The 16,403-nt window shown below is 32.6% G+C and overlaps 1 protein-coding gene across 1 annotated transcript in view; it reads left to right on the forward strand.

Annotated features, from left to right (window-relative positions):
* The first annotated feature begins 3,674 nt into the window (after positions 1 to 3,674).
* The window catches only part of Trax (Translin associated factor X), a 30,537-nt gene continuing 17,808 nt past the window's right edge, over positions 3,675 to 16,403 (forward strand). Inside the window, 2 exon segments of the mRNA XM_035375661.2 lie at positions 3,675 to 3,825; positions 4,879 to 5,089. Of these exon segments, the coding sequence (XP_035231552.2) occupies positions 3,804 to 3,825; positions 4,879 to 5,089 (233 nt within the window). The 5' untranslated portion in view covers positions 3,675 to 3,803.

The raw sequence follows: 16,403 nt of genomic DNA on the forward strand, positions 1-16,403 counted from the left end.
TATTTTTTTAATAAAATGACAACAAAGTATCTGTTACCATAAATAACTTATCCAGCAATGGGTTTACCATAAGTTTTATTACTCGCCAAAATCCGTGCAACCGTCTCAAGGAGGTCTATTCTAACCAAAGAGGTTAGAATACATGGAGATGCCCTGCGCGCAGTCCAAGTGAAGCCAAAAAGTGGGGGAAAGCATGCCCTTAGTAGTCGTGGCTTTAGAAAGATTGACGAGCTCTTCAGCCAATGAGGCAGAACCTAGCCACACCCAGTTTCGTAAATTAAAGACCGTGGATTCTTCGCGCGCTTTTTCCTTCACTTTTTCCCGCCATTTCATTTTATTTCTACATTGTAGACGTATTTATTCTTGTAGACGGCTGCAATATTGTTCCGAGAAGCAATTTTTATTCCTGCCAAAACGGTAAATTCCTGCGTCGCTTTCGGCTGTACAAATAGAAGAATAGCAGGATCCGGTATTACATTTCACAGGTAAATATTCTTTTAACATATATACTATCATTTATTTAATTATACTTTGCTCAAAGTTAGATAAAAATTTGCTGTGCATGTTTAAAACATATCCAAGGAAACGGCTGCAAGTGCTGATAATTGTATCAATTCTAATGATTATCAGGATATGCAGAGGGAAATTACAGTACAAAGGGACTGATTCCATTAAAAAAATACAGTACAAAGGGACTGATTCCATTAAAAAAATACAGTACAAAGGGACTGATTCCATTAAAATGAGTTAAATGAGAAATGCATTATGTAATTACATGCTGTCATTAATGAATGCTAGCAATAAAGGTATTGTGAAAATAAATAAATAAATACTCAAACCATTAATTGATTATATTTTAGTTATTCTAAATATATACAGGTATAATTCTCAATTTTCCATGTTAGAAATACTACTTACGTTTTGAAAAATATTAATTTGCATGAACAATGATAAAAAATAATATTTAAATTCTGCATTGTTATTTTTAAAACTCCCACAAATTTCACCCCAAATTAAATCCTGTTATTAAATATTTACTTGAACAGAAAATAAAATTAAATACATAAAATATGACTTGTAATGTAATATGATCACACCTTTAAAATAACGCGTTTTCTTTTCCACGATGAGCTGACCACTCCCCCTTCCCTTGTTTACTTACCGTTTTGCTTTTACAACTCAGTTAATTACGAGTATAATACTCAAACCATTAATTGAAGAAAAATCTGAGAATTATAGATGTTTCTTCGCGCACGTCACACCGAGAAAATACTCAAACTCTTTGCTGACGGCTTTTCAAACGCACATTTCAATTATTCTACTTATTTATGCATGTTAAAAAAACATTCTTTTATATGAAAATGAAATCCGAAATGTAGACATTATTTCAATGTAACCATTCAGTACCTTATAACCCTCTCACGTCTTCACATAAGAAATCAGAAAACACACTCAAAACTTCAAACAAGCTGACGTTTAACCTCACTTCACATAGTAAGGGAAGCGTTTTCTTGCCCTCACGAGGCGTGGCTTATTTGCTTCCCCCGGCTTCACTCTCCTCGTATTGCGACAGCAGAGACGCCATCTCCATGTATTCTAACCTCCTTGAACCCAAAGTCCGTAGAACCTTGAACCGTCTACGAAAGTAGCACCGGAAGATGTAAAGTGGGAACAGCATTGGCCTTTCAGCAACCTTTTATGAGTTGAACCAAGCAGTTCTGTCTTTAGATCTCGTACGTAGTCATCAGGTGTAAAATGAAGAGCACATATTCTGACATTTTCGATATTGAAATTATATGCTCTTTTGCAGCGAATAGTCCATAACTTACGAAGTTCTGGATCACTTGAAAATCGATGGTATGTGATGCCTTGACTTTTAGTTTTCCTTCTATAATTCTGACACAAAGCTATAGCACATCTTGCCATTTCCGACTAGGTATAAAAAGAAATTAACAACAAATCAAATGTATCCCAGATCAAATGCAACGAATGTAAACAAACAACTGTCACCCACATGACGTCTGTGAGCGCCCTCTTCGTTGAGCGTTAAAAAACCATCAATTCACCTGGATAACGGCCGGAAAATGAGACTCGGTTGGCGCAACCTATGGCGAAATTTCGTACAGGGATAAGGCTCCTATATAGAGGAGCTTTATACAGGGGTAAAGCAAGGATCAAGTCTGTACTTAATGTGACCGATGATACATCGCCAATTCTGTATAACGAACGCCAGCGAAGCTTATCCAAAGAATACGCAGGAACATATCAAGGTTTCTAAAATATCCTAAGAAGTGTTTTACTCATCTTGGGAACATATTCTTACAAGCGGCTAGACCCCAACCTCACTTTTGCTCATAATCAGAGTCTGCAGGCTGCATTTCAAGGCAGCGTCCTTTTAAGGTGCCAGTTATCTCTTTTCCGGTTTGCTTGTTTAAGTTTTTTAAGAATTCATCCGCTTTTGGTACGTCATCTACGACAATAATGAACACTTTATCAATTCTGCTTGTTTTGGGGCTGGAGATTGGTTTTCTATTTGCGGGAATGGTGTCACTTTTGTTTGGTTGGTCTTTTGGGGTGGTAGTGAGTTGAGTGGCTGATTCATCTTCGTTGTCCAAATGCATGTCGTCTATTTGGTTCTCTAATTGTTTATATCGATTGCTGGTTTTGAGGGAAGGCTCTTCATCGGAGTGAGAATCCGTTTGTTTATGGCGCAATTTTCTTTTTCTTTGAAACCACTAGTGGATTGAAGTATGTCGCAGAAGTTTTTAATCTCTTCAAATTGTTTAGCGAACTTTTCGTTAGAGGTTTGTAATTCGTTTATTTTTGCATTGGCCATCTCGTTTTCCTGCATAATCAGTTGATTAATGGCTTTTACAAGGAGAAAGTTTAGTTCTTTTTGATCACTAGCGGACATTATCACATTTGGATCGTTACGGATATCTTGGATATCTTCCACCAAGGATCTGGTAATTTCGACGTCATTGGATAAAGTAATTTTGTGACTTAATATTTGGAGAACGTTGAGTTCATCATTGAAATGTCTCATGTGAGGATTTTCGGAGTTTGGAGGTGAATTTCCATGTTTGTGTTATTATTAGTTACATTTATGTTTGTTGTGTCATATTGATTAATCATGTGAGGGAAATAGGTTGGAAAATAGGCCTAACTAGAGGCCGTACCCGAAGGTACCCTTATCAGCACGGTGAATAAAGAGAATCAGAAGAAAGAATAAAATACGACCTGTTTTATCCAGCGAAGGATGCAGCAATGGAGTTAAGGCGACGCTTCTGCGAGGCGAAAGCGAAAGAAAAAAACAACCCAGATCCCGTGAGGCGAGGTCGATGAACTCGGTTCAGTAGCGGGGGTGGCAGCAACGCAAGGAAACGGAGAGCGAAGCGATAAGACGTGTATCTCGAACGCTGTCCCACCTCGGAATTCAGTAATTGCGAGCGCTTGGATGAAATCCAACATGAGCATTTGTAAGCGCTAGGACGAAATTCCCTTTTTCCGTCTGTCATTTCGAAACCCGGGCGATGAGTAAAAGTGAGGTTTGGGGGACTAGATGCTTATGATTGCGCATGCGTGAAGCATAAACCATACTAGAACTACAGGCTACCTAGGAATTTTCGTAAATATAGCAGAAAATATTTATAAAGATCTCTGCACCGGTAAAAAAAGTGCTACTGTTTCTTTCTACTGGTTTATTCTTGATTATGCTAAAAACATAGAGAAACCTGGCAACGATTTCACTTGTAATTTAAATTTTAAAAATCTGAGTATATAGGTATTTTCTAGAGTGTGAAATGAGTAATCGTGGTCGGAGAGGTATGTTTAGTAATATATAGGAATTTCAAATTGGTCGTGTTTTGATTATAATATGGTTTAAAAGTATTCTGAGATAATTAGATTGTATATTTTATGTACTTTTAAGAGGTCTTGATAATGTTTTATACTGTATTAATTTGATGAAACATGAGGCAAACAAAGGTTAATAAATTAAATCAGTTTCCTATAAATGTAGAATTTCCACTTAAATCCTATATTTCTTGCCAGAATAAAACTGCATCTTTGTTGAAAGATCTGACAGTTAAAAAATGAAGATTTCTCATTAATATTAGATGTCTGATGATAATTAGTACTTGATGTCTTTCATTAATTTTTAGTTATTGTTGGCATTTTTTTTATTGATTCAAATAGTTTTCTGCAGTAAAAATGATTGATTTTGTGCTTCTCCTATAACAAAACATTTATCAACTCATTTTTGTTCTCTTAAATGAACTTCTGAAATATATGAAATAATTCATATTTTTCAGATCATGTATGTAAATGTGATGTAAATTTGAAATTTTTATTATTTTATTGCAGAATTCGGTAAAATCCTAGTATATGGTGCAGCCTTGGCGCGACTTTATCGCCAACACCAAAAATGATCAAAAGAACGTATATGTATATATTATACACACATAGTATATATACTATGTTTAACTGTATATTTTCTTTGAATGACCGGTTAACCACTCATCGGTTTTTACTGCTCATCATAAAGTCGCCAAAAGTAGCCAAATCCCGTGTGCACCGGATACTAGGATTAAACCCAGAATTCATGAGGTATTTGCATTTGTAAAAATTATTGTCATTATAAATGACACAGGTATAAATTTGAACTATTTAGAAATAAATTTTCAGTACTTTTCTGTTGTTGAGACCAGATTCAGAAATGTGGGGATGTATGTGTTCATGTTTTCATGCATATAAGTATATATGTGTTGTGTTGGCAAACATACATACACACATACATCCATACATTTCTGAATTCGGTCCCCCAGTAACAGAAGAGTACCAAAATTTTCTTTGTTTCCAATGATTTTTTACTTCCAGGTCAAGGCCAGAGGAAACGTAAAAATTATAATAAAGATGATGAAGCAAATAACAGTGTTCCAGAAGATGCTTCACATATTGTCAAATTGTTCCATTCTTATCAGACTGAATTAGATGCTAAATATGATAAATATGAAAGGCTGATAAAGAAAAGCAGAGATTTAACAATTGAAAGCAAGAGAATTATTTTCTTACTGCATCGAGTTTCCAGGTGGGTTGGGTTTCATTGCTTATTTTATAAACAAATTTGTACTTGTTTTAGTGTAGCTGGCAATCCAGTATATTTTCTCTAAAAAATGTTCTACATATTTTGCTGTGGGTTTGGACAGTATATTAATTTAAATAAATAATAATTAAGAATGCATATAAAATATCAGGGTATAGTGCAGAATCACCCACTTATTTGTTTGGTGCTGTTTACAAGAGTAAGAAGAATTGGATTTTTGTCAAGTTTCTTTGACTTTTTAAATGAAATTAGGTCGATGCGTACATGGATAAAGTCAAGGTATTGTGCAATGCCATTTTTGTGCAATTCTGGGATTTTTTTTTTTAAAGTGAAAATAAATCTATGTGTACATGGATACCGAGTTTGTGCAATTCTTAAAAATGCACAAAGGAGTGGGGGATTCTGCACTTTTTTTTTGTGGTATTTATCAATATACGACAGGTAAAATACTTTAAAAAAATGTAAGTACATAATTTTCTTTCACTTTATAATTGTATTGCTTCAACTTTTATTAAAAAATTAGGTTGATCTTTACATTATGGTAACTTGGCGATTTTTTGGCGAAAATTTGGCAACCAACTCTCCTACAGCAACCCTCTATTTTTTTTCCCGCCGCCATTTTGTCTTCACAAAGTAAAGACATGTTTCTTTTCTTTTTATGTACTGAACACTTCTTCCAACAATCTACTAGCCGAATTACACTTATGCTAGAAATTTTATCAAACAAAACTGCTTAATCATGACAAATGTTCACTGCAAAATTGGGAAAAAGTGCACAATACCATACTCCTTACACGTTTTTCAAAATAACACATACACATAAACCATGTACACGCCGACTTATTTTTACTTGAAAAATCATCCCAGAATTGCACAAAAATGGCATTGCACACACTCTTCACTATATCCACGTACACTGCTTTTTTCTCATAAATTAGAAAAATTTCACGAAAATACATGACAATTTTCTCAATCTTTAAACCCGGTAAAAAGAACATATATGAAATTACCTGATAGCGAAAAAGTATTAACCCTTTCCAAATATGAACATTTCCACATATAAAATAAATAAAATATCCAAAAACTTTTACCTCTAAATCATCTATTATATTATAAACGTCACCAACGAATTCATACCGCAACCATTACAAATACTTAGTGTCAGATATTTAAATTATTTCCATGCACGTTTACTTCAACTAAAACGTATACCAAATTCCTACAAACATAAAATTCACAAAATAACTATCATTTCATTAAAATATAATTAAATTCAAAAACACTACTTAAAATATAAATGAGCACATACATTAAATTAATAAAAATTACCTTACAATCCTAATTACTTTAAACTAAATCATTGCTAATAACAATTTTCCCAATAATACCAAATTCCTTTCCACCTTACATTTAGAACAATGCATAAAAATAATATCCTCAAATAATTAAAAATACTAACTTACCTAATCTTCTTCAGAATCTTGATTACGTGGCGGATACACTTTTCTAATTCATTCAATAAAATTATTGAAAGATTTTTTCTGCAAATTTTTCCTCCATACTTCCTCCGCTAAATGAAAAGCAAACTTCTCTTTATCACAATGGCTAAATACTCATTTCGAATTCACTTTAGTTAGGGCCATGGGATCCAAAAATTAACCAACATTGTTTCACACAACACAGAATAAAGCTAAATACAAAATTTCCAGATTTTTTCCCGATTTCCCCCCTTTTTCCTATTAAAGAACCGTAATTCGTCCATTAATATCACATGACATATCCCATGATCTCTCATTTCCCTCACGCAAAATAATGCGTAATCGGAACTGAGTACTGCTCACATTATTACCAAAGTCCCAGGTAGTAACCTTTATCGCCTCCAAAATGTCGCGAAACTACCAGTTACCATATTGTAAAGATCAACCAAAATGGCTCAGTATAACTGAATGTTAGAACAATGCTATATATAATACTGTGATTGTATCAAATGAATAGTCTGCATCGCCATTTCGCTACCGACTTATCGCTAAAGCATAATTTCATCTCGTTGGTTGTTTAAACGTAATTTTCTATAATGAATGATGCCTTTTCTTTGAAAATATTCTCGGTAAAGTGCAGAATCGCTCACTTATTTGTTTGCCACTTTTTACAAGGGTAAAAACAATTGGATTTTTGTCAATTTTCTTTTACTTTTTAAGTGAAAATGGGTCAATGTGTACATAGATAAAGCCAAGTGTGTGCGCAATGCCATTTTTGTGCAATTCTGGGATTTTTTTTTTAAGTGAAAATAGATCGATGTGCACATGGGTACCGAGTATGTGCAATTCTTAAAAAGGCATCAAACAGTGGGTGATTCTGCACTTTACCCAAAATTCTATTGCCGACTTTTCGTCATGGGCAATTCCCAAATTGTTAAATCCATAGGATATTAAAAAAGGATTTAAAAATTAAACTAGTATTTCAGTGGCGTCTTAAGAAATATAGTCTTAAGAAATATAAAACTATATAAACTTATGCAATCTAAAATCAGCGCATACGCTAGATTTGGCACACTGTTAAATGGGCGTGTTTGCTAGATTTGGTGCTTTTACGCATATATTTTCGCTGCAATTTTTTACGGTCCTCAAAACGGAATAGTACCCTTATTTTAAAGTATCTAAGTAATATTTTAATTCTTCTAAACGTTGGTATGATGTTTTTAATTCGATATTCAATTTAAGTAATATTTTAATCTAATTAAATCTTGGCGCAATGTTTTTATAGTGGTGTTTTTATTCTATTACATGAAAGTAATAATTTGACCTTACTTTAGCATTTTATACTCTTAGTAAATGTATTTATTTACATTTGCCAGCCATCTTAAAAAACAACATTTTCAACAAAAAATTAATCGATTATTTTTTTAAAGTTTCGAATACTTTATTATATGTGTATAATACATAAAAACAGCATTTTTCAAGATGGCGGACAACTGTAAAAACCGCGCCAAGGTAAATCATCAAAAATCCATGCAACCATCTACCAAAGTAGCATCTCGGCTTTTTTTTAAAGCGAAAATAAGTTGATGTGCACATGGATACCAAGTTTGTGCAATTCTTTGATTTGTTATTTTGTTATTGTGTAGCAGCGATTTTTACGCCAAAAATCGCCACTACACAAAAACAAAATAACAAGTAAAAAAATTGCACAAACTCCGTATCCATGTACACATCAACCTATTTTTACTTAAAAAAATCAGAGAATGGCACAAACTTGCCATTGCACACTCGCATGTCCATGTATGCATAGATCTATTTTCACTTAAAAAAAAAAAAAAAAATCAGAGAATTGCACAAATTTGGCATTGCACACTCCCTTGACTTTGTCCATGTACACATTGATCTATATTCACTTAAAAAGTCAAAGGAGCAGCCAACAAAAAATATATAATCTCAATAAACTACATTTTAAATCAAGCAATCAAATAACATAAAAAAGGAATTTCATCCTAACGCTTACACAAAGGAAATAACCACTTACCTTATTTAAAAATTTCTCTTTCTTCAGTCAAACAAAATTCCTTAACAGCATCCAGAAACTTTTAAAAATTATCTGAACTAGAATCTGTATACTGGCGATGCCACATAAATTCGCAAAAATAAGAGTAAAAAAGTATCCTCCGTAGTATCGGTAACCTCCGACGTTCGATCATGCACATTTCCTTCCTACAAATTGGACATGTAAATGTACTGCTTATAATGGCTTCTAAGTAAACCTTCATTTACACACCACTAAATTAATGCTCTTTTCCCCTTTCGTTCCAAATTGTACAGAAACTTCAAATTAATCTTACCACGTTCGGCCATTCTACCGTCTAAACCACAAAGCAAGCAATGTACTTCCTAACCAACACACACCACAAGCCCTTACAAATCTTTTCCCATAATTCAAAATTTACTGCAATCATGCAACCGATCACATCATAATAGGGTCTTCATAACAGTGAACTACTCAGGTTACCATAAATGAAACTACAACTTCGCGATAAATGAAACAACAACGTTGGGATCATACAAGTGGCATCCTTCAAGCTACTCTAACCAGTTAATGTTTCACAGCAAATTCTGAAAACCTTCATATTACAATATATAGCGACTGATACTTATGTATTTAAGAGGGAAGACATTCTTGAATTTGCATTGTTCAGAAAAATGTTCCAAAATGAATTTTAATATTATTGAATTCCAGTTCACATCATTTGAAAATTTCTGGTATATTTAGTGATTTAAAAATAACAAAATAAGTTGAATTTTCAGTTTTTTTAATTGTAACCTATGTGCAGTTTCGTATGCCTTTTTTTATTATTTATTTATTTTTATTTATTTATTTATTTATTTATTTTAATGTTCTGTGATTCTGCTTCACTGCAATTTCTTGTGGCCAAAAACGTGTTGTTGCTTCGAATGAGTACAGTATAAAGTCTCTAATCCGGACGTCCATTATCCGGAATGATCTATAATCCGGACCTCAAAGCCACAAACTTACGCATGCTCGTAAAGCGTTTATGTAGGCACGTTTGATGCGCGCGTCCGCTACACATGTGTGTAAAACCAGTAAAGCGTTTACCCATGTGTGCTTCCGATAGTGAAGAAAGTAACGGAGAACGTTGTTGAAAACGAAAAAATTTCGATTGACAAGTTGGTATTCTCGACACAGCAATTACAGGACTTGGAACAGTGGAACTTTGTAACTGAACAAGAAATTATGTCTGTTTATAGAATTAAAGAGAAGAGAGCACAAAAAACGAAGCGACTTAAACAACTTACACTGATAGAAATGTTTACTAAAGTAAACAAATAAATATTAAGCTTTTATTTATTTATTTTTTATTTTTTAAATTTTGATACCCTTTAGATCATGATTGCTCTTTATTTCAGAAATTATGGTTTCATATTTTTAATTGTATTATTTCTTCATACCATCTTACCAGATTTAAATTGATTATCTATAATCCGGAATTGCCGAAGTCCCGACGAGTCCGGATTACAGACTTTGTACTGTAATTGTTTTCTTTGCTTCTTCTTGAAATAAATTCAACAGACTCATGTAGCCATTTATTAATGCTTAGTTTTCCACTTACATTAACTTTTCCATTTCACTGTTTTCTAAATTAATTCAATTTTTTTTGTGTGTAAATACTGTTATCCAGAACCTTGAAATTATTCTTCTAATTTACTGTAAGATGTTGGAAACCTGCAGCTTCTGATTTCTTAGATTTGTATCCTTTCTAGCATCTTCAATATATGATGCTTCTCATATTTATATATTGGTTCATTATTTCCATAAGTGTTTTGCATTTCTGTAGGAACCTGTATAAAGAAACCTTTCCCACTTTTCCTGCAAAACTACTGAAAATCCAGCACTGTAGAAAAGTTCACCTAGAATTACTTTTTCTTCTCGAAAATAAATCCATCTTCTTCAACAATTAGTCAGGCCTCTTTTTTATTCACGCAAATTAGGATACTTATGTGTTATCTCATTCACCATGAAAATTGAATCATGAAAGTTGGCAATTTTGTTAGGCGTTTTGATTTTAACTGAAGCTGTTGAGAACACTTTGAATACAACTACCTTGCAGTAGCCAGTCTATTACTGTTTTGTCTGCCATACCGAATAGACCACATCATGTCCTAATTTGTACACTTTCTTATGGTAGGATCCCATAACTTATAAGAAAATAATCTACTGCTTGCTACTCTGTAGATGGCAAGCTTTTACCTCTAAATAATGCAAAATGACTGCAGAATCATACATGTTTTAGTCTTAGTACTTCAAATCAGATACCTTTTAAAATTCGTTTTCAATGAGGCAAAAAACTTCCTTTTATTAATATAAGCAATTATAAATTTCAAAAGTTATTCATCGCACATCATGATTTCTATCGTGAACAATAAAAAATTGCAATAATTAAACTGCATATGTAAAAAAAAAAACCTATCTATCCAATCAAAAGTCGTTAATCCGGACTCGTAAGGACTTCAGCCATTCTGGATTCTCGATTTTTCCGGATTATAGATAATCAGTTTAAATCTGGTAAGATGGCATGCAGAAATTATAAAATTAAAAATATGAAACCGTAATTTATGAAATAAAGAATTATGATCTAAAGGGTATCAAAATTTACAAAAAAAAAAGCTTAATATTTATTTGTTTACTTTATTAAACATTTCTTTCAATGCAAGTTGTTTAAGTTGCTTTGTTTTATGTGCTAATACTTTCTCTTTAATTCTATATGAACAGACATAATTTCTTGTTCAGTTACAAAGTTCCGCTGTTCAAGTCCTGTAATTGCTGTGCCGAGAATACGGACTAACTTGTCAATCGAAATTTTTTCATTTTCACTAACCTCTCTGTCACTTTCTTCATTCCTTTATCCATTTTTTGCAGCAATTCCACTTTTTGTTTGATGGACATCGAAACATACTTTCCCTTTGTAGATCCTTTGGGAGCTCCAGCATCGGAAATTCTATTTGACATAATCGAAAGTTCAAGCTTACTTTTATAAAATTGCTCTAACAGTCTGCAAAAAATAATAAGCCGGATCCAATTCGAAGATTAAGGAACAACGCAATCTGCAACATTAACTGAAATAGATAATTAGGTAATTTTAGCTTATACTGTCCATTATACATTAATTGCACATGCGTAAACAAACGTGTTATGCACTTGCACACACGCATATGCGCAGAAAGTTTTTAGCTTTCAGGTCCGGATTATAGATCATTCCGGATTATGCGTGTCCAAATTAATGACTTTTGACTGTATTTATGCCATTTGGTTTGTGGTTTTGGAGCGCGACCACTGCACCACTCTAGAGGCTCGGTGGTCGTTCCTTGAAACCCCTGCTCTTTACAATGGCATTTGCTTGCTTTTCAAATAGGAATATTTATTTTTACCTGGATATAGATAAGGGACTTTGAAACCACGGAGTTATTTTATTACTAAACAATACATGCACCTGCCCAGTGAAAAGCTCTTTCTTTTCCAGAGATTTTTCTCTGACCTCAACAAACTTGCTTCCCGAGCTTGTATTGTGGTTTTATAAATTATTTGGTGTGGTTTAAATTTAATGTACATATAGTTTGTTATAATTAAAAATGGAAATCGCATAAAAGTTTTATTTAAATTAAAAATATTTCAGGACGAAATATGAATGGGAAACGGGGAAACGAATGATCCATACCAAAACCAAAAAGACCAAGCTTTCCCCCCCTCAATTAACATAAAAAACAGCACAAATTTCATGTGCCAGATGAAAAGAAATTAAATAATGCTGGACATAAATCAGTGAAATTTAGAAGATTCAGGTAGTGTACATTTTGTAGTGCCAGGAAGAAACCTCATAGAACAAGATACATGTACGAAATGTGGGTCTATGCATATATGAAGAAAACAAAACATGCTTTGAACAGTGTCACAAACAAATGTATTCTTTGAAATTAAAAAAAAACTCTGTGTTGTTTTTTATCCTTACTTTAGAGTTTTTTTATCCATTTATCCGAACGTCCTCATTATGTAGGTAGTACTTATATTTTCACTGCTATAGAAAAATTACATAAATGTTTATTTTTAAATTTTTCTGGCGATATACTTTGTAAAATAATGTTAAAAATTTACATATAATGCAATTCTTATATATATTTTTTTAAAATCGTAAATTTCATTTGTTGAAAGTGTGCACGGAAAAAGGTAAATTTTTTTTTCCTGCTACCTCAATAAGTTTCAAAGTCTTTGACACGCGCTGGCTTCACAGTGCGACCACCACCCACAAAACAATGGGCAAGAGTAGATTTTCTTTTTTTTTTTTTTTTTTAAATTCATATATTACTTGTCTCTAGGACCATAACATTCAATTTCTAGAGTTTTTAGTTAAAAAAAAAATTATAAAAATAATATAGCACGTATCAAAAGGTTAAACAGTATGTCACCGCATACACAATTTATCCCTGAAAGTAATGAATGTTAAGGATGTTTTGTCTACAGTTTATGCCTCTGATTATGATTCAAATGCAAAAGGTAATCAAACTAGTCACATTTTGTTGTGTACTGCATTAATAAAAGTTCAAAATTCTGAACAACAGTTTGTGAAGTGTAGATGCTTAATGTAATACTGGATCTCGGAGATAATTTATTTCAGGAGACTGTGTGAAGAAATTAGAATTGCAAGTGAAAGATAATCCCATTTTTGTATCTTGTTGTTTACGAGAATTTAATACTGTGAGTAATGGGGAAGTCGATTTATTATTTACTTCTCATTTTAAAAGTGATATTCATGTATCAGCATTAGCATTTGTATTGGGTAAGGTGACAGGTAATATTTCTCATGTATCTTTACCACCAGTCATCAAAATTTCCAAATGTGTAACCTTTAACAGATCAAGAAAAATTTTGCGAAGAACATTTTGAAAGTTCTCATTTTAGAGATAAAACAGGCCATTATTCAGTTGCACTACCATTCAAACATAATAGAGATGTGTTATGTGATTCCTGGGAAATTGGCCTACAGAAGATTTCAGTATTTAGAGAAGAGACTGCTATCTATGCTAGGAATTTACAACCAGTATATTCAATTAATGAAAGAATATTTTTCACTGGGACAAGTAGAAGTAGTGTCACACACAGATCATGAATTAGAGAATAAACATTACTTTATATTGAATACACATCACTTCATATTGAAGGAATCTAGCTTACCAACAAAACTGAGATTTTCTGTGATGGGAGTGCTAAAACAACCACAGGTGTTTCTTTAAATAATACATTAATGATAGGTCCAAACACACAAGATAATCTAATTTGTATTTTAATAAGATTTTGACTTCATAATATTGCAATAACTGCTGATATTGGAATGATTTATAGAGAAATAAAGGCTCACGAACATTATCGAGACTTTCAGAAAATACTGTGGAGAGAAAGCCCCAAATAAACAAATACAAGCTTGTTATTTAGATACTCTCACATATGGAACTGCAACTGCTCCATATCTTGCAACCAAAGTTTTGAGTCAATTAGTGATTGATGAAGCGATTGATAGCTGAATTAAGATTATTAATATATATAATAATCTCAATTCAGTTTCCTTTTGTTTCAATAATTCAACACATATTTCTAGTCTATTAAATTTATTTCATCAGCTGTTATAATAACTTCTATTTTCTTAATATAACTAGTGACACTTCCACATAAAGAAGTTCTTTTTGTTTTAAAAGTTATAAATTCCCTCGTAATTACTCAAAACAAAAACACAACTTGCTCTCAAATTACTTTATACCAGTATTAAGATGAAATCAAAACACTTACATTTTTCATCATAACATTATTCTTAAAATTCAGGTATAACGCAAATTCTTCTTATTAAACAGAATATATGTATTAATTATCCACTTACCTCACAAACTGAAGTAATTTTTCACTTCCAACTTCTGTAGTTACAATGCGTTTCGAACAATCAGTCACTTTCTTCACTAGTATTCTGGCTAGACTTTAACCAAGAAAATAAATGGTGCTTACTTGACATAGTTTCATGCGGCTGGTACACAAAAATAAACACACGAGAAAGGGACTGTATATTCTTCACTTTTTACTTCTAATACTGTGAAAATTACTACAACATAGCGAGCCATTCTACATGGCTGTCACAAAAACGAAATTCTATTCACCACCAGTTTAGTTGCCGCCTGCAATGAGTATTAAAGAGAAACATTCCAAAAATGATAAATCACAAATTACACTTCCGTTTGGAATGGATTGATGATTTTGCCATCAAATAAACAAACCAAACAATTTTAGATTTTATAAGTTGCTTGCAATACTCACATGAACAGAATCTGTTCAGAAAAAAGCAAGAAAAACTTGCAAGTACAACAAAGAATATCTTAAATTTGGATTCTCATGGACTGGAGATGAAAATGAGCCTATTCCACTTTGTGTCATTTGTTTTGAAAATCTAACACATGAAAGCATGAAACCATCCAACTTTAAGTGTCATTTTGAGACAAACCATAATCAGTACAAAGGTAAACCTGTAGTTTTATTATTATTATTATTATTATTATTTTAAAAATAAACTTAAGGATTTTAATCAGCCCTGAAAAGTAATGCGGGTTTCACAGGAGGTGACAATAAAAAATACTAGAAACTTCGTATCATGTGTCGCTTTTAATTGCAAAATATAGTGGAGTGGAAACCATTGGCGAAATTTTAATCAAGCGTGCAGCCAAGATAATGGTAGAAGTATTGATAGGAGATAGAGCAAATAAACTTTTGACCACATTTCTCATGACGACTTTTTATTTTGCCAGCCTTTATTAGGTCACAGAACAGGAGAAAATATCTTTAATGTTATGAATAAATTTATGCAAGAGAACAAAAATGATTAGAATAGATGTGTTGGAATAAGCACTGATGGAGCAAAAAGTATGGTCAAAATTAATAAAGGACTCATTGCAAGAATTCAAAATGTTTCCCCAAATGTCATATCCACTCTTTGTTGCATATACAGAGAGGTTTTGGCAGCAAGTAAGATGCCCGCTGTTCTACAGAAAGTTCTGAATGAAAGCGTGAAACCTGTTAACTACATTAAAAACCGTACTTTGAATGCACGACTTTTTTCGCAATTATATGAAGAAATGGGAAGTAGTCATGCCCAGCTTCTTTTTCATACCAATGTTCGTTGGCTATCTTGAAGAAAAATTCTAAATTGATTGTTTGAACTTAAGTGTTTTCTTAATGATAGATTTGAGTTGAGTAATTGTTTACATGACTGGAAATGGCTTTGTAAACTAGCATACTTAGCAGATATAGTCTCTTATTTTAAATTGCCTCAACTTTTGTTACAAGGCAAAGGAATTTCATTGTTTCACATTCAAGATAAAGTAAACGTTGTCATCGCAAAACTAAATTTATGGCTAAAGAGAGTTGTTAATGGAGAAGTAGACTAATTTCTCTCTCTTTATGAGTTTATAACAGTTTTGACTACTAAAATTGTGCAGGGTCATATTAGGTGTACAATTTGCAGTTATGTGAGCCATCTCAAAATGTTTGACAGCAGTTCTGAAATCTGTTCCCTTTAAGAGGCATTTCTGATGGTTTCCAGAAACTTTATGAACTTTTCCAAAAGTGAATTGTTATAGATGGGAATTATTTTGAAGGCTGAGAAGCGTAATATATTTGTGTTTTCTGTTTTGTTTGTTTTCTCATTCCATTTACCAAACCATTTAGCTATTTTACTTAGTTTTAGGCAGATTTTATTTAATGA

This window comes from Stegodyphus dumicola, chromosome 5, assembly GCF_044657685.1.
Source record: "Stegodyphus dumicola isolate Sdum_Otavi_A_Nest chromosome 5, ASM4465768v1".
NCBI lineage: Eukaryota > Metazoa > Arthropoda > Arachnida > Araneae > Eresidae > Stegodyphus > Stegodyphus dumicola.